Consider the following 18,292-nt stretch of genomic DNA (forward strand, 5'->3'; position numbering starts at 1 on the left):
GATCGCCTCTGCCTTGCATGCTCTTTAGCCTCCTGCAGCAAAAGGTTTCAAGTAGGGCACTGAGTCTTCCCCTCCGCCTGGGCCGCTTTATGTCCTCGGGGCTGCAGGGCTGCCAGCTGAGCTTCTCGTCACTTCAGCTTGAGAGAAGCTTGCTCGACGCTGCCTAGGAAGGGGATGGATGCCTCAGTGGGCACGCATGAAGTTACAGGGCCTCTGCTTGTCTCTCAGCTCTGTGGGAGCGGGGTGAAAGCTGCCCCTGCGGTTGGTACAGCAGCACAGTCTTCAAGGGCAGCCGATGACCCAGTCCTCTTCAACGGATCCTGCAAGAAGCGCTCCCGCCCTGCATCAGCCCCTGCCTTCTGTTGGTCTGAGCCTTACTGCCATCTCAGATTTCACAGCAATCTTGAGAAAAGAAGGGCCTTTAAAAACCGAATGGATGCCCTAGTCAGACTCTCTGCGCTGCTCTGCGCCCTCTTTCCCGTGGTGAGGCAGTGGCGTGGCAGGGGCTCAGGGTTGTTCCTGCGCGCCTCTCGCCCGGCGTCGATTGCAGCCGATGCGTGCGGTCACGTGGCTTGATTGCAGCTGATGAAGGGCCGGCTGGAGGAGGAGAGGAAGCTGCTGAAGCCCCTCTTCGAGGCCTTTGGGGCGAGGGCACGCCACCCCGTCAGTGCCGTGTGGCAGATGGCCGCGAGAGGCCTGGGCAAGGTGGCGAGCAGAACACCAGCGAAGGTGAGGCAGAGCAACGCCAGGCACGAGCTGGCAGCAGCTCCGTGGTGCAGCCATTGCCCCACACCGGCTCTTCGTGGGCGGTGGGGTGGCGGCAGCAAGGCCCTCATTCAGCCCCAGGTTCATTCCCGGAGTGTGCAGAAGTGCTCTGCAGGCTAGCGAAGCAGGTGGCTGGAGAGCACAGGCTCACTGGGCAGGCGTGCTTCGTCTCCTGCTGCTTAGACCTCTTGCTTTGTGCTGGTAAGAGCTCAGTGAGGCAGGAGGCTTGCAAAGATGGCTTTTCTCCTGATACAGCGCTGAGCCCCGAACCTCCAGCAATCCTTTTACTTCCTCAGCAGAGTCCTTGGCCATCTGGCTGTGTGTGCGCATGCACACATGCATGGGTGTGCCTCTGGATGTGCGTGTGTCTTGCTCTCTCTCGCTCTCTTTTTCCTCCCTCCTGCACCCTCTTTTTTTTTCCGCATTTTCTCCAAGGGCTCCAAGAGTTCCTTGGAAATGCTTGCAAAGATCATGGTTGCTTCCTGGGTTTTGTGACTCCCCTTTCCGAAACCTCTTCTCAGGCTCCCTCTGCTCTGGCTCCTGGCAAAGCAGGCATAGCAGTGCTGGGATGTGCCTGCCCAGGAGGCGTCTAAGAGCCTGTGCTATGGAGTCGCTGCCGCTTGCTGCTCAGTGGCAGCCTCTCCTGGTCAGTGCTGGAAAGCTGCTGAATAAAAGGGCATTTATGCGGCGCTTGACTAGCCCTGAGGAGCGCGGGGAGAGCCCCAGCCCCTGCATCACTCCTCTTCCATTTTGCTTGCTCTCTGACTAGTTTACCTGCCCCCAAATCCAACGGCTTTGCTTGAGCTTTGCCCTGCTGCGAGTGCCTGAGGAGAAACAAGGCAGCAGAGGGCAGCACTGCTTCTCTGAGTTCGAGGCTGGGACTGTAAGTCATTTGAAGAGTGCAGGAGCTTCGTAGAGCAGAATGAAGCCAACTGCACCTGCAAATCCCAGAAGAGCATCCTGCTCGGGCTGTAGTCGTTGCTGGCTCTTTGGCATGTTACAGAGTTGCTGCGACCGGCAAGAGGCCGCAGGCAGTGATTCTGTCGGGGAGGTGGCTCTGGGCTTGTCGTGTGTCTTGTCCCTTCTCCAACGAGGTGGCTGTCGCTGGGGTGCTGTGGTGAAAGGGGCTGTGGGGCCATGCACTGGGAGCAAGGTGGCGAGGAGCATGGCGTGTGCTTCTGCGGAACTCTCCCAGGGAAGGATCGCTACTCCGGTGGCACTTGGCCACAGCCTTCCTTTCCGCCTTGAGTGTTCAACAAGGCATGGCAAGGGTCCCTCTTGCCCTGGGGAAGCAACGCGGGCCAAATGCTGAATAAGCACAAGAGCTCGGGGAGGGCAGGGTGCAAGGGATGAAAGCTGTGTTCGTGCTACCGGGCAGCCGTTGGCCCAGTCTCCCCAGTAGAGCGGCTTGGATGTCCTGCCTGCCTGCCTGGAAGGGCTTGCGTTCCAGGCCTTGCAGTTGCCCTGTGGCCTGGGCCCTCACTGTGGGTGGCCCTTGCCTGCTCTTCCCCTTGCATTGCTGCTAAACCCTCCTGATGGGGTTTCAGCCTTGGTCCATCTCTCTTCCTGGGTGGGCTGACTTAGGAGTGCTGGAGCCCCTGCATCACCAGTATGGACTCAGGCACGCACGCATGCGCGTGCATGTGTTTCTAAACATGTCAAGGCAAAGGGAGGGGAGGGAGGGAGCGAGGACTGTGTCCTCAGGGCTGGCGGTAGACTCCTGCCTGGCTGTGAGCTGGCTGTGATGCAGCAGGGAGACGAGAGCTCTGCCTTGCTCTGGCTGCTTACGCCGCTCTCTCCTTTGGCCGTGTTTGGCTCTTGTGGGGCCGAGGGGCTGCTGCAGCATCTCGTGAGGGGGACAAACTATGGTCTGGCGGGAGGGTCGAGGTGCTGTGCCTAATGCCTCAGGGTTTAACTCCAGCCACAGATAACAGCTTGCCCCAGAACCATTTGCCTGCTACAGAGGTGATCTCTCCTGGCTGCCGGAAGTCCTCGGAGCTCATGGTGAAGAGAGGGAGCTGAGCTTCTGTTGGCTGATTACAATGCAATGCTCTGAGAGATGCTAACCGTGAGGAACTACCACCCACTGCAGTTCCCTTCCCTGACAGCCTCCCTTGCCCCGCTACCTTCCCAATAGCTTCCTCTTCCTGGTGGATGCATTGCCTCTGAAAGCCAGGTTGGGGCTAGCGGCTATAGCCTAGGCGACGGTCCAATTACTCAAGCACCTCTACAACAGGGGGGAGGGTGTGTGTGTGTGTTCCTCCGTGGACGACGTAGGTTTGTGAGACTTGGGCTGCGGGAATGCTTGCAGAAGCCCTTTGAAAAGGCCAGGAGCCGGCTGCACGCTTGGCTGGCCACAAGGCAGGTGCCAGTGCTCTTCAGCAGCCTCCTGGCCTTTTCAAAGGGCTTCTGGAAGTTACAACTTCCAGAAGCCCTTTGAAAAGGCCGGGGGCTGCTGAAGAGAGCTGACGCCTCCGTTTTGGCCACCCAAGCATGCAGTCGCTTCCTGGAGTGCTACAGCCTGGTGCTGAAAAATGACATTGAGCACAGCTCGTCGAGGGCCTGCGAGAGCCGTCCTGGGGCTCTAAGGGGGAGGGAAGAAGAGGAAGGGGATGTGCGCGCAGTGAGGTGGCACGCTGTAGCGAAAGCTGTGTTCCTAGCAGCCGTGGCTTGACAAGGCCGGGTGGAAGYAGCCGTGATGGGATGGAGCCAGGGTGTAGCGGGTTAGCGAGGCACATGGCAAAAGCCTCCTCTCGCAGGGCTCTCAGCAAGCGGAGGAAGAGAAGGGCGTCATGTGAAGGCAGGGGGGGCGGTCTCCCTGGCATGTGCAAATTCTCTCGTGGGAATGGTCTGCAAGAAAGGAGAAGAGGCTTCCACAGCCCAGAGCTAGTGAGCCCTGCTGAAATGCCTGCTCCAGATGAGGGCTTATGGATCGGGAGAACTTTGTGAGGTATGTCAGCCTTGCAAGCTGTGYGCTCCTTGTGCCTTTGTGGCTGGTGTTGCTCCTTGGGCAATAAGTAGGTGCTGTCCTCAGTGCCAAGCCACCACCGAGCTCGATGACTTCTGCTGATGTGCCTCTCCGTTGTTCTCTCGGCAGCTTGCAGAAGAGGTTTTTCTCGCGGTGCTCCACAAGCCTCGTCTTCTACCCCAGCGTCTCCCACCTGAAAGCGTACATTTTCTGCCTGCTAGGAAACGAAGAGCAGGGCCTGTTGTGCCTCATCCAGGGTCTCCAAGCCTGTGAGGTGAATGGCAACCTCGTGGAGAAGACTTGGCTGGAGAKGAGCGCTGTAAGTTGAGGCTCTTTGCCTTTGAGTTGCTTGCTGGGCAGAGGTTCAGCATGGCCTAGACGGTGGCCCGCACTGCACTCCCGCCAGCCCACCCAGGCAAAGCCCCCAGAGAGCTTCAGGAGCCTGTGTGGCAAGCACTTGCTGAGCTGCTAGGTGCTGTTAGCCCTCCCCACCAGGAGGGCTGTGGCAGCTGCGCTGTGTCGCAGCCAGGCGGGGCTGGAGGGACACCTGAGGACACAGGATGCAATGCAAGTGCTCCTTCCCAGCATCTCTGCTGGGCTGAGGAGTGGTGAAGTTTAATCTTTGCCTCTGCCTTAAGCCAGCTCTGAGAGCCCAGCAGCAGCCTCTGATGAGTCTTCATTTGCTTGCCCTCTCCTGGCCCTTCCTGGTAGGCTTTTGCAGCACGGCCAGTTGGCTGATGGACGGAACAAGCTCGGGCGAGAGGCCTTGCTTGCCTTGCCGGGCAGAGGTGACGGCCCTGGGGAGCTCTTGTGCTCCTCGGCTCTCGCTTTGGCTTTTGTTTTCCTTGGGAGTGGTGGTTCATTGGAAAGGGCCCCGCGGAAGATCTGTGGCTGAGGACAGCTCCGCCTTTTCCCCAGCTGAAACAAGCACAGCCAGAAGTCTGTAGCTCCAGGTAGCTGCCGAAGCTGCCAGCACTGCCGAGCAGGGATGCTCTTCCAGGAATTCAGTAATTAAAGCGGCCCATCATCTCAGTGTTCTGCATGGACTCACTGACCGCAGAAAGAGGACGCTGAAGGCCTGCAGGGAGCGACTCTGGCCTCAGCTTTATTGGGAGAGCTAGGCTGTGGGGAAGCCATCCCTGAAACTTGTAGTCTTCCAGAGAGTCAAAGCAGTTAAAGAACTGGTCTCTCACTGGGCAGCTGGGTTTGTATTCTGCAGAAGAATGACTGGGAAGCTAGGCAAAACTCTGCAGGACTCCTTTTGGCAGGCAGCAAATGAGGTGATTGCAGGCCGCAGGGGCTGAGGCAGAACAGCTGAGGCTGCCGGTGCTTTGAAGCCTTTGCCGGGCACAGCAGCAGGACTTTTCTTGCCTGTGAGCTGGTTTCTGAGGTGATCGCCTCTGCCTTGCATGCTCTTTAGCCTCCTGCAGCAAAAGGTTTCAAGTAGGGCACTGAGTCTTCCCCTCCGCCTGGGCCGCTTTATGTCCTCGGGGCTGCAGGGCTGCCAGCTGAGCTTCTCGTCACTTCAGCTTGAGAGAAGCTTGCTCGACGCTGCCTAGGAAGGGGATGGATGCCTCAGTGGGCACGCATGAAGTTACAGGGCCTCTGCTTGTCTCTCAGCTCTGTGGGAGCGGGGTGAAAGCTGCCCCTGCGGTTGGTACAGCAGCACAGTCTTCAAGGGCAGCCGATGACCCAGTCCTCTTCAACGGATCCTGCAAGAAGCGCTCCCGCCCTGCATCAGCCCCTGCCTTCTGTTGGTCTGAGCCTTACTGCCATCTCAGATTTCACAGCAATCTTGAGAAAAGAAGGGCCTTTAAAAACCGAATGGATGCCCTAGTCAGACTCTCTGCGCTGCTCTGCGCCCTCTTTCCCGTGGTGAGGCAGTGGCGTGGCAGGGGCTCAGGGTTGTTCCTGCGCGCCTCTCGCCCGGCGTCGATTGCAGCCGATGCGTGCGGTCACGTGGCTTGATTGCAGCTGATGAAGGGCTGGCTGGAGGAGGAGAGGAAGCTGCTGAAGCCCCTCTTCGAGGCCTTTGGGGCGAGGGCACGCCACCCTGTCAGCACCGTGAGGCAGATGGGCATGAGAGGCCTGGGCAACGCAGTGAGCAGAGTGCCGGCAAATGTGAGGCAGAGCACCACCACCAGTGMTGGGCTTAGCGCTGCTGCACTGCAGGATGAGCTCTGCAGGCACCTGGTGAGCGAGGTAGCGAGCTCTGCGCTGGGTCTGGAGCCCTGCAAGGGCCCCGGGTGACCTCCTGCCCTGAGATGGTGTCTCCTTCCCAGCCGGGTTGCTCCTACGGAACAGTGCAACAGAGGGAAGGAGCTGGCAGTGGCTCCGTGGTGCAGGCATCACCCCACACCGGCTCTTCCTGGGCCGTGGGATGGCGGCAGCAAGGCCTCAGCCCCAGGTCTTGGCCCACACAGTGCTCCACAGTGGCTGCAGCTCCTCCAGCTTCTGGCACCCCCCAGCCTGGGGCCACAGCAGCATAGGGCAGCTGGCCCCAACCCCCGGTGCAGAGAGGCAAAGGACCTGCCACACTCTCCATGCTCACCTTCAGCCTGAGTAAGGCCCCGCAGTGCCGGCATCCCTTGAGTGGCCCCCATCAACCCCCTAGGGCGTAGGGCATCCCACGAGCCGCACCACCAGCCAGTGCTGCTGCAGTCCCACTGTTCTCCCCGCCATGTGGCCACCAACACTCGGACATCACCACGCTTTCCATTACCCCCTTTTATTAGCGCCACCACGAGCTGCAGTCCTTGCCCATCAGGCCAGGCAACACTGCTGCAGGTGACCTGGCTGCGGGTACCAGGAGCTGCTGCAGGGAGAGGGGCCGCTGTCAGCGCCAGCACCCCCGGATCCCTGGCCACCCCTCGGTCCCACACACCCTCACGTGACATGCATCTCCAGCGCGTCCTCGCTCTTGGCAGGCTCAGGCTTACTTAGTGCCTCCATTTTTTCCTCCTTTCTCTTCCGTCGTCGCTTCCGATAGCGCCTTGGGGAAGGGGGGGGGGAAGCGGTATTAAAAAAAAAAAAAAAGTGCAACCCAAGCAGCTCGCACCGAAATGTGCTGGGGCTCCTGGCGCACAGCACATACCGACTGCAGAGGCAGGCACAGATGATGAGGACAACGAGGGCAGCCCCGGCCGCAACAAGGGAGATGACAACGATCTGGCCCCGGTCACCCCGCAGGTAGAAGATGTCCACCCGCTCGCAGCGGGCGCCCGTGTAACCTCGCTCGCACCTGCAAAGAGTGGAGTGGCGATGGGAAGATGCCAAAAACCTGCCAGGCACCCCCAATCCCCTAAATAAATAAATAAAGAAATAACGACCCTCTTCCCAGCCCGCCTCGCTCACACGCACGCTGGCGTCTGCTCGGCCACGAGAAAGCGGCATCGCCCTTTGATGCAGTAGTGCCGGTACTCTTCCGGGCACCGAGAGAAGTGGCCCCGCCGCCGCAGCTGCGGCACACTGCCTGCAACAGCACCCAGAAACATCCACAGCATTAAAAAACAGACTTCTTTTTCCTTTTTCTTTATTTTTTTTTTATTCCCACTGCTGTCACCACCTCACCCATCCTCAACGGGAATTTTATTTTATTTTTCCCCCCCTCCCAAGCCTCTCCCTTGCTCCGGAAAGCACTGCAGGGGGAACGCCACCATTTTGCTAGGCAAAATATCCTCGCTATTCTCCCTTCTCTCCCCCCACGTGGCTATATCCAGGAGATGAGCAGCACTGCGCCGGGGAATGGAGCTAAATAAATCACAGTTGGCAGGAGTCCTGGGTTAGGAGCCTAAGGGTGCGTGGCTGGGTCGGGTTCCCTGTGGGTGGGAGCACTGGGACCTGGGCCCGGGCCAGCGCCCGGGGGCGCAGAGCGGGGACGGGCGGCCCTTGTGTTACCTGTGCAGTTCCCGCAGGGCGGACTGGCAGCCGTGGCGTTGGCACCCGCACTGTCGCAAAGCGCCAGGCCTGGGAATGGAGAGGAGACAGGTGAGCGTTTTCCGGCCCCCCGTCGGATTTGATGGGGTCTTGGGGCCATCGAAACTTCGTGTTCTCGCAGCAGTAGGGTGCCTGTTCCAGCGCAGCAGAGCTGGAACATCCTCTGTCCCCGCAGAGGATGGGGCAGCCCAGGGCCTTGACACCAAGCGCTGGCCCGAGCCAGTGACTAGGAGCACTGCCAGGGCTGCGGTCGCTGGGCACGAGGTGCCTTGGGTGTGGGATGGGATAGGATGGGATGGGACGGGATAATCAGGGTGGGATGGGGGGGATCCTTGGGAGGGGACGGGGGGAGAACCACAGTGGGATTGGGGGAGCACGGAGGTGGGATGAGGGGAGGATCCCTGGGAGGGAAGTATCACCGAGAGATTGGGGGATCCCCAAAATAGGAAGCATCAGGATGGGATTGGGGGATCCCCAAGATGGCACAGGAGGGTTGGGATGGGATGGGGGAGATCCCCAGGAGGGGATGGGAGAAGGACTGGGGTGGGACAGGGGGATCCCCAGGAGGGGATGGGAGGAGGATCAGGATGGGACGGAAGGGATCACCGGGATGGTAATGGGGAGGAGGCACTGGGATGGGATGGGAGAAGGATTGAGGTGGGATTGGGGGGATCCTCAGGAGGGGATGGGAGGAGGAACAGGGTGGGACAGGGGGATTCCCGGGATGGGATCAGGGAAGTGGCATCACGATGGCATTGGGGGAGCACCGGGATGGGACAGGGGGAGGACAGAGGTGGGATTGGGAGGATCCTGAGGAAGGGATTTTGAAGGGGTGGGATTGGGGGAGCACCGGAATGTGGCAGGAGGAGGATCGGGGTGGGTCGGGGGGGGGTTTCCCAGAAGGCAATTGGGGAGGTGGCATCACGGTGGGATTGGGGGATCCCTGGGATGGGATCGGGCCGGGCCAGGCGGATCCCCGCGGGGGAGCGGGGCCAAGGGAGCCCGTGGGGTTCAGGATGGGACAGGGGGGAGGATGAGGAGGAGCCGAGGGGGAGTCGCGGGCCGGGCCGGCGCTTACCCGAGGCGAGGGCCAGACAGAGCAACAGAGTCCCGGCGGCGCCGGGCGGCGCCGCCGCAGCTGCCTCCATGCGCGGTGCTGCCGCCGCGACCGGCTGCGGCATGACGGGGCGGTGGGACGGGGGCGGGATTAGGGGAGGGGCCGTGGCACAGGGCGGTGCGGGGCGGTGCGGGGCGGTGCCCCTGAGCCCGTGACCCGCGGGCACCCTCGGGGGATGCACCGACGTCGTCAGTACTCAGCTCCGACTCGCCCCATCTTCGCCACTCTGCCGGAGGGGAACCGGTGCCGCCTCCGCACCGAGCACCAGCCTCGCTTCCCGCTCCTTTCCCTCTCGTTCTGTCGGCTGCTGCTCTGCTGGGGGCCCCATCCCGGCGGCCAGCGGCAGTGCTGGGGCCCAGTGCTTCATCCCAGCGCCCAGGCCACAGCATCCAGTTCCAGTCCTCAGGACCTAGGACCCAGTATCCAATACCTAGTGCCAAATCCCAGGTCCCAGTACCCAGTACACAATCTCAGTACTCAGTATCTCAGTACTCAGTCCCAGTACCCACTCCCAGTGCCCAGTCCCCAGTGTCCCAGTGCCAGTCCCTGCCCCCCACCCCAGCAGGATGTCCCTTGCCATGCCCTTGCAGGTGCTCCACCTATGGAGCCCTCCTGCGCTATGGCTTGTGGGGCAACTACAGCACCCCCCTCCCTTTGGGCTTTTCCTCAGGGGAAAAAAAACCCAAGTCGATTCCCGGGGATTGGGGCTATTAAACAGGAAAAAAGCTATTTGCTATTAAAACCAATCTGTAAAACGCACTGGGGGTTGTTCCTCATACTGCAAGCCTGGCACCTTGCTGCACCTTCAAACTGGGGCAAAAAGCTGAGTTTCAGAGCACAGACTGAGCAGGCAGCTCCACAGGGACGCAGCACTCTTTCCCAGGCCTCCGAGCTGCAAATATTGCCACTAAAAATAGCGCCGTGCAGCGTATTGCCTTTTTGGGAGGAGGAAGGAATACATATATAGCTAACAAGGTCAGGCAGCCAGGCGAGTGGGTATGGCAAGAAAAAATGGGATTGGGGTGCCAGGAACCCTGTTTTTCCCAGTCTTTCCCATTAACCCACACATGCATTATGCAGGAATTTCACAATTTATATCCCTGTCACAAAAGCGAGGGCAGTGTGTGTGTGTGTGTGGGGGGGGAGTTATCAGCCTAAACAGCTGGCAGCTGCACGAAGATGTTCAATTCCTGCCTTTTCAAAGAATAAAAAGCAAGGAGTTATCACTGCTGATCACATGTAAAACCCACTGCTTTCCCACGGAGTCTCGTATGACTCCAGTTAGCTTGGATTTGCGTATGTTTTACAGCCACTTTAAGAGCCCTGCCTGTAAAAAATATGGGGGGAAAAGGGAAAGAGGAAAGGAGAAAGGATAGGGAAAGGGAGCAACACAACCACCCCAGCATGTCCCTGCATTAAATATAGGTGCCTCCACTGCCTGCCAGCACTTGTACTTTGCTCCTCTGCGAACGCACCGCAAGCGGCTCACCAGCATTTCCCGCATGGCATCGCCTCAGACAGCTGGCGAGATCAACAGGATAAACACTGGTGATTTATTAGCAGAAATAGCTCTGCAGTGCCATCTCCAGCAGCAATAGCAATTTGGAGTAATTTATTCCGAGGTGAGAGCAGTTTATTCCCCATCTGTGAACTTAGCACGCAGGGCAATAGTCTCTACGTATGGAGTATTAAACATGCGGTAACTTCGACCAGTGCCAAAGGTGTTATCTTCCTGCTGTATATTCCCACAGCTCCAGAGCCTAACAGCAGTCATTCTTAAAAAAAAAAAAAAAAAAAAAAAAGTCATAAACCCAATTTAGTCACCATGCAAAGGGGCAAACATCAACACAAAGTTGCAGGAAGCCCAAGGAGGCCTTCATTTCCCTGCACTAACTGCATCATTTAATAGGTAAATGGATTAACAGCATTTTCTCAAGAGAAAAATAAAAAGGGAAACTGGATTTGCTGAAAGTAAAGCACAATGGATTGCTGGAAGGGGCATGAATATTCAGCATTGACCTTTGCAGGCCACCATCCTGCATTTCTCCTTGCGCTGCCCAGGAATAAATATACAGTGTGCTTCCCCCACCGCTGACACTTCCTTCACAGCTGTCTCTTTAAATATATATATTTCATCAAAGTAATGGACCTGGTTACGGCAGCACCCCCAGCCCCATGGCACAGCACACCAACGATTTTGCCATGAGTGGAGAAAGCCAGCCCAGTGCCATCTTGCATCGGAGCAAGGCACAAGACGCAACTCAGGGGTCAAGACCTCAGGAGAAAGAGGACGTGAGAGCAGACACCAGACTTGGACCCAGAGAAATCTGGTTTCGGGAACCGCTTTGCACCCAGCACAGCTGGCTCGGCTGAGACAAGTCACTCTCGGCTTAACGTTAATCAAATCTTCTCTCCAGCGCCGCACGGTTGATTTACTGCTCATCTGGCAGGACTGGTTGCTTGTTTTCATGCAGTCATCGTTGACTCAGGGTGGCAGTGCTCCCTCCCTCCATATCTGCTCTCCTTGGTCTCCTCCTATACCAGTTGGTGACTTCACTTATTTTCCCCAAGCAGGCCACACGCAATGTGGCTCTCGAGACAAAAATTGCTGCTTTACACAAAAACTGTTTTGCAGCTTTGTAAAGCAATAACAAGGAAGACAAAGTGTGCCACTGTTCCCCACAGGGACACTTCCCCTTACTCTAGAGAGATTAAGCAATGAAAGAGGGGCTGAGGCAGTTCAGGTGCAAGTATTCCTGCAAAAAAAACAGACTTACCCCTTTGAACGCAGTGAAATCCTTGAGGTAGCTAATGTAAAACCCCTGCAGCAAAAGCTGGACACAGCAAAAACATGAGTAACTTGATGCATTTAATACCACATGGTTATTGAGGAAGGCAACCACGGTCTGTCTCAAAGCAAGTCATAGAGGGCAGGGCCCACAAGGTGCTGCCGAGTTCTGGTCACCTCTGAGGATGGAGTTCCCACAACCCTCCTTTAGCCAAGGAGGTTTACCAGCAGAAGAGGTGTCTTTTGAAGTCACAGTGGCTGTTTTGCTTAGTGCACACATTGTGACTGCAAAAGGTTTTTGCCTAATATTGCATGTTGCTTTTATTATGCATGTCTTGAAGAACTGCTTTAAGCTTGTAGCAATAGATAGATAAAATATCGCAGAAAGATGGAATAGCTACCTTAAAAAACCCCAAACTTTTCAGCATAAACACATCCCTGAATCAAGCGTCCTGTGTGTGTGCAGTGTAATAGTATTTCACCTGAAATACTACTACCAGTGTGAACGTAATGGAAGTGGCGTGAAGGAGAAATCCATGAGTGACACTGACGTGAGCAAACTATCCGCATCTGTCATTTTATGGTACTTCATCATGGTTTGAATTCAGCTAAAAATGTCTAGGTAGTATACATAATAAAATCATAACAAGCAGGGTATAATCAATTTTATTAGAGACAACATTTTACATTCATGTATAGCAGTCAGGAAAGTGCTTCAGAAAAAGATACTTAAGTAAATGGAAGCTACAGTAATATGACAATCTGATTCCTAGTTTTTCATACATAAAAGGGCACTGTCAGATCAAGATGCCTGTTGCTTCATCACAGAGCAATTTGAAGACAAGTAGTTATACGGTGAAGAGGAACTTCTGCATTTCATGCAGTTTGGACATTAGGAGTCATGCGCCACATTATTTGAACTTTCTGAACAGAAACCAAAGGACTTGCTGTAATATTTCACCTGCAAAACACTGGGCAAGATGTGAAGAGTGGGAGTTTTTAATTCCTTTTCTTAAGAAAGGGAAAAACATTCCTCCATCCTCCCCTCTCCTCCCACAATGAAATTAGATACCATAAAAAAAACAAATAAAAAAAAGTCAGAGAAGACTGGTCCCTGCACAACCTGAGAGTCTCCCTATGAACAGCTGCATCTTCAGCAAGTATCTCAGGCTTAGCAGGACTGGCTGACCTGACAGCAATCCTGCAAAGATAATGCTATGAGCTTCACTTCACATACTGAACTGCCAACATGTCAAGCTACATATGTGCCTAAAACCCCATAACACCTCAGTCTCTGTAAATGAATAAAGCAAATTAGGAAGAAATCTGTGTTAAATGCAATTGCAGGTGGCAAAGGAATCTAAATCCAAAGAGATACCAGGTCACATGAGTACCCGTGGGAGAAGGGCAGCCCCGCAGCTTGATTCAGAAGCCGAATCAAGGACCAGCCCCGCTTTTGAAGTGAATTCAGTGCACACGGTGTGTGCACTCATGTCTGCAAATTGCAGTTTTGGCAAGCTCACCCTTTCCGCCCATTTGCTTGATGGCTCCAAGGCCCTAGAACATACACATCATTTAAAAGGAACAGAACGTACTTAGGCAAAACTATGCCGATGTCAGCTTTACGTAAGGTATCGTCTCAAAGCCGCTAGTTTTTCCTATGAGTCGCTACCAGAATGACTATGTCTCCACCCTGTGTTATGCTCAGAGCCTCTGTAAGCCAGATCAGCCTTTGGCTGCCCAAAAACACGTTCTGCTCTGACAGCTATTGCTTGTAGATCTCCCTTTGGCATCTCACTAGCTGTTCTTCTGGTCTGCCTTTTCTATGATGCAGTAAAACATTTAAAAGGAAAAAAAAGGGGGGGGGGGTAATTTCCTGAAGAGCCTGACCATGCTGTAGCTGGTACTGAAGTTGGGGACACCATCTGCAAAACTCCTTTGCAGCAGCCTAAAACTTTGTAACCATTTTACTGTTGGCACGACAGATTTAAATGAATTTTCACAGACAACATTTTTCCTAAAAAACAGTCTCTTCCACAGTAGCATTTTCTCGTTTTCCTTGACCAGCCGTATGCAGCCTACATCTTAATCACTGCTACTCCAAAGTCAGCCTGCATTTTCCATCTTGGGCAGTATTGTATGATTCACAGTTTGTACACTTCATGCCTAAAAGATGGAACTGCACTGTAGACCGGGCATTGCAATCATTACAAAGGATCTATATACATACGAGAGAGAGAGAGAGAGAGAGAGAGAGAGAGAGAGAGAGAGAGAGGCTTTTATCATCAACAGGACACTCAACAAAATATGACAAATATGCTTTCAGCAACCACAGAACTGGTTTGCAATCAGAGCACAAAGCAGGAAATATTTTCCTTCTAAAGACAGCCAGGTGTCTCAGCAGAGGAGTACACAGGGCAGATTTAACTTTTCCATTTGCAACTGCCAGGATCACCTAGCACATGCAAGGAGCATTTACTTTTAATATGTCATGGGGACTCCTTGCACGGGTCAGATAAACACCAGCTTTGGCTTTTGCTTCTTCTCTTCATGAAAGAAACCCTCAGATAAAAATGAAACGGGATTAACAAGAGCTAGCAACATTAAGCCAGTCTGCTACACAAGCCAGTCAATGTTCTTTAAAGTGATTTTTTGAAATACTCTGACTCAAAGGGTAGGGAGGGTGGGTTGTCTGAAGCAGACTAATAGATGCAACCAGAACATTAGATGATGACCAAAGCTGGGTAGTTCAGTCTTACTAGTAAACAACATCCAGTTCTGGGTTATTAGAGGGTAACAGAAAGAGAAAACATAAGATATCTCCTTTTGCTAGCCTTGTACCTATTAATAGCTGAGTATTTTTGCAGAAAAATCACCATGTTTATCTCAAAACTTGAAGCTCCGAGATTCAGGAGCTGCTGTTCTTTTGATATGACAGACACTTCCAGAGACTAAGCCATTTTTCCCCTCTATGACACTATACCACCAAGATGCTGGATGTTTTCTGTTTATTTTTGTTTGTTTTTGTTCCCCTCCCTTTTGGTTTGCTTGCTTTAGATCTTTTTAAATCCTCCCTTCATTTTTTAGTTAGTAAATGAATACCATAAACCTGCACAAGAAATTTTTTCATCGTATCCCAACAGTCACTTGGATTTCTGATCCAGGGCACATTTCTGGCACCCTCTACTGCCCATAATGAAAGTTACAGATCTGTCAAAAAGAGACATCAGTGCAAGTTTCATCACTTACCTCCACCATCATGTTCTGATACTCTGTGGGCATAGGTGTGTGTGCTACTTCGTCATCCAGCTGACGCCAGTACCTTGTCATATCTAAAGCCGAGTGCATGCACAGAGGACACCTGTAACCTCTGGTAAAAAAGATGAAAACAGAAATTCAGTAGATGGAGCAAGACTGGGGAACAAGTCTATTCRAAAGGACAGGTTTCTTATCAGAACTGTCAAGGAGAAATATAATGAATGGGAAAGCACCTGCAGAAGAGGTGGGAATTAAAAGCCCTTTTTCCCTCTAGGAGTTGTCTTTAAGATAACTAGTATTGGACTGGCATCATGATCTTTGCCTCTCCAAGTAATCTGCCTAGATTACTACAATGCTAAGAGAGTGTTAGAAATACTTACTCCTTTAACATGTCCTCGTAACATGTTCTGAAAAGGAAACACAATGAGAAGTTTAGTAAGAAAAGTGAAATTATTGAGCAGTAACCCATTTGGAAAGAAAGGAGGAGAAAAGCACACAGTTATCCCCAAGGCAGAAGTCAAAAATATCCCGGGTTAAAGTGGAAAGAAGGCCTCTCAGCCAAACCGTTTTTTATTTGACAAAACCATGAGATGACCATATTTAGTTCCATGCTTACATCTCCAAAAGTAAGATGAAGGAACAGACTCAGCAATAAAACAGTATTTGTTCCGTTAAAGTTCGCTTAAAAAAAATAATGGGTTGTGATGCATCACAGGGTAACTAAAATGGACAGGAATCAAAGGAAGATTCAGTCTGAGGAGGCTTGCCATTGTCAAACGTGGAGAATGTTAATTTAGCACACCAAGGCAATGGAGGAAAACCAAGAGAGACAACAGAGCAACAAAAATCTGTTCCTGTAGGACACTGCATAAAGGGAAAAATGTCATGACAAGGTTACATCAGGAGCAAGATGGAAGGGAAACACATGACCTTCTTGTAATTACTCCTTAAGGCAGCCAGTGCTGTGTATCACCACACTATAAAATCCTGATAGAGTGAGTAGCTTTTGTAGAGAAACAAAACATTTGGTCCTCCTGGTGGCTGTCCATGGAAAACATTTAGGACTTAATAGATAAACTGGCATCAACCTCTTAAAACCATTGCGCAACTACTTTCTGCACCAAGGAGAGATTTCTCTATGAGATTCTTTAGATTTAAAAAGTAATAGCAGGAAATTCAACACCAGAAAAGTCAAAAAGAGCAATAAATAGGCCCTACCACCCAGAAGATTTACTGGACTTTGGAAGAAAGACATCCTTTCTGAAGGAAGTACTTCCTGATGAAATGGAGGCTATCCCCTACTACATGCCTCCCTTATCAGCTGTAACAACACAGACCAAGCAGGCCTGTAGTAGCGCTGAGAATACAGCACACCGAATGCAACAGGTACTCCCAACGCTCAAACATTTGCAATATTTACCTGTGAAGAAGGTGACCACATGGCATAACATGTGCTCCAACACGAGACGTGTGAATATCCTGTTTCAAAACAAAGAGTAGGCAAAAGAATAGCTAACTACAAATGCATGAAGAACTAAGACCAAACACAATTTTAGGAGTTGAAGAGAAGTAACTCACCTCCAAACATATTGGACAATCCTGTCTGGAGACGTTTTCTATGCACTTTGCAAAAACAACAACAAAGTTAACCTTTTTTTAAGTCTAACACTCTTTTACAATAAATAAATAAATATAAATAACGCTTACTCTTAATTCAAGGTTGAAATTCTGAGAATTAACAACTAGTCTAGGATAATAATAATAAAACAGCTTGAAATGAGATACATGAAATTATTTCCAGGACTCCCACAACAATTAATAGCCTAGCTCTTCCTATACTACAGTAGGAACAGCAGCTTAAACTGATACATTGCCATATCTGCAGTCAATGACTTTCAGAAGCACAGTGAAACATGATGGAAACATATATATCCTGCAACTTAAATCACAAGCAAAGCCCACCCAGAAGCACTCCGTGTTGCTGTTCAGGACAGGTGTATTTAGAGAAAGAGGAAGGAACCTGTCACTTCCCCAATCAGTATAGCATCAATTCACCAATTTGAGGCAGGAATCCATCAATTCAGACTGCAGGAAAACTATGGAGGGGGGTTGTTTTTTGGTGTCTTTTAAGCTAACAAAATGGTATATTCTCACCTTGTGTTTTCCTTGAAGACTCAAGCTTAGGCATAAATTACATTTTGAACAGTGGAAGAAATCTTCCTTTGGACCAATCCTGAGAAGACAATGCCCAGTCATGAACAGCTAAGTACTTGCTGTACAGCTCTGTTTTAACTTTCTACCCAAACACTTTCTGATCAGCAGAAGCCTAGTTCCCAAGTCAAATTATCTACGGAAGAGTTGTAATTCATGCAGACTATAAGCTCTCGTTCTTAGCAGTATTTTGCCACAACTGAAATAAAATATAGGGCTGCTCAGATTAAAAATAACAAGTGCAAGGCTTTCCCAAGCACAGTCCACCGCAGCAGCTCCAGGCTCCGCTGCTGTTTGCTCGCAGGAGGCACCCGATGACAGCAGCCCACGACCGTACAGAGGCACCAGGCTGTGGAAAGCCAATTTTCGTCCCCTTTCCCATGGGAGCAGCTTGCCCGCACCTGCAAATGCCACAGTCGGCGCAGTGGTACTGCTTCTTGTCCCGGTCGAAAAGGTGGCAGATGCCGCAGTAGTACTCCCCGAAGAGGCTGTGGCAGCCCTCGCAACTCTGCTGCGCCTGCCGCCGCGCCGGCCCAGGAAGGAGAAGAGGAGACGACCATTACGCACGGGGCCCCGCCGGCCCCGCCCATAATGGCGCCCGCACCCCCACCCCCAACATGGCGGCCCCCGCGCAGCCCGCACCGCCAACATGGCGGTCCCCGCGCCGCCCTGGCCGTACCCACCTTCTGCAGGCGGCGGCAGCGGGCGCACTGCACCTCCGCCACGCGGAACCGGTCCAGTCGGTGGCCCTCGGCGCCGTCGTGGCACAGCCGGCAGGCGTACAGCTTCCCGCAACACGGCGCCTGCAACGAGACGTGACACCTCAGCGGCGGCACCCAGCCCTCCACGGCCGCCACCGCGCCCTGGCCGCGGCAAGCCTCCCGCCCGCCCCACAGCCTCACCCGGAGCAGGCAGCCGCGGCGGTAGTGCTCGCAGCCCTCCTCGCTGCTCGCCGCCATGGCCGCCCACCGCCACTCCCTGCCCCGCGGCATCTCCGCCCACGCTCGCCCCGCCCTCCTCCACTTCCGCCGCCACTTCCGCCAGGGAGGCGAGTGCTGCGCATGCGCACACCGGTCCTCCGCTTCCCAGCGCTCGGTCTGTGTGTACGAGTGTATACAGGTGTGCGTATGTGTGAAGGTAAAAGCATACATATACCGGCACAGCATTATATATAGCTATTTATATATAAATATATAAAAATAAAAATATATAAAGTGTATAGATGTCAGTATATGTATATACAGGCATT

General features: G+C 53.1%; 2 protein-coding genes across 5 annotated transcripts; both read right to left on the reverse strand.

The window, feature by feature from the left end:
* Positions 1-6,445: 6,445 nt before the first annotated feature.
* BTC (betacellulin) lies at positions 6,446-8,856 on the reverse strand. Of its 2 annotated transcripts, none has more exons than XM_085309626.1 (5): positions 8,748-8,856; positions 7,631-7,699; positions 7,094-7,205; positions 6,828-6,974; positions 6,446-6,725 (listed from the first exon to the last, which is right to left on the reverse strand). In XM_085309626.1, the coding sequence occupies exons 1-5, from the start codon at positions 8,848-8,850 to the stop codon at positions 6,620-6,622; spliced, it is 537 nt and encodes a 178-aa protein (XP_085165752.1). In that variant the 5' UTR covers positions 8,851-8,856; the 3' UTR covers positions 6,446-6,619. The 2 variants fall into 2 exon arrangements, with proteins under 2 accessions (XP_085165752.1, XP_085165744.1); XM_085309618.1 differs by having other exon boundaries at positions 7,088-7,205.
* Positions 8,857-12,224: 3,368 nt separating this feature from the next.
* RCHY1 (ring finger and CHY zinc finger domain containing 1) lies at positions 12,225-18,042 on the reverse strand. Of its 3 annotated transcripts, none has more exons than XM_085309668.1 (9): positions 17,946-18,042; positions 17,727-17,846; positions 17,445-17,560; positions 16,987-17,065; positions 16,411-16,455; positions 16,253-16,311; positions 15,213-15,239; positions 14,824-14,944; positions 12,225-13,792 (listed from the first exon to the last, which is right to left on the reverse strand). In XM_085309668.1, the coding sequence occupies exons 1-9, from the start codon at positions 18,033-18,035 to the stop codon at positions 13,670-13,672; spliced, it is 780 nt and encodes a 259-aa protein (XP_085165794.1). In that variant the 5' UTR covers positions 18,036-18,042; the 3' UTR covers positions 12,225-13,669. The 3 variants fall into 3 exon arrangements, with proteins under 3 accessions (XP_085165794.1, XP_085165785.1, XP_085165803.1); XM_085309659.1 differs by having other exon boundaries at positions 16,253-16,344; XM_085309677.1 differs by having other exon boundaries at positions 13,659-13,740; positions 16,253-16,344.
* Positions 18,043-18,292: the final 250 nt, after the last annotated feature.

Source organism: Rhea americana, unplaced genomic scaffold (genome assembly GCF_003343005.1).
Source record: "Rhea americana isolate MKP2758 unplaced genomic scaffold, rheAme1 scaffold_107, whole genome shotgun sequence".
Classification (NCBI taxonomy): domain Eukaryota; kingdom Metazoa; phylum Chordata; class Aves; order Rheiformes; family Rheidae; genus Rhea; species Rhea americana.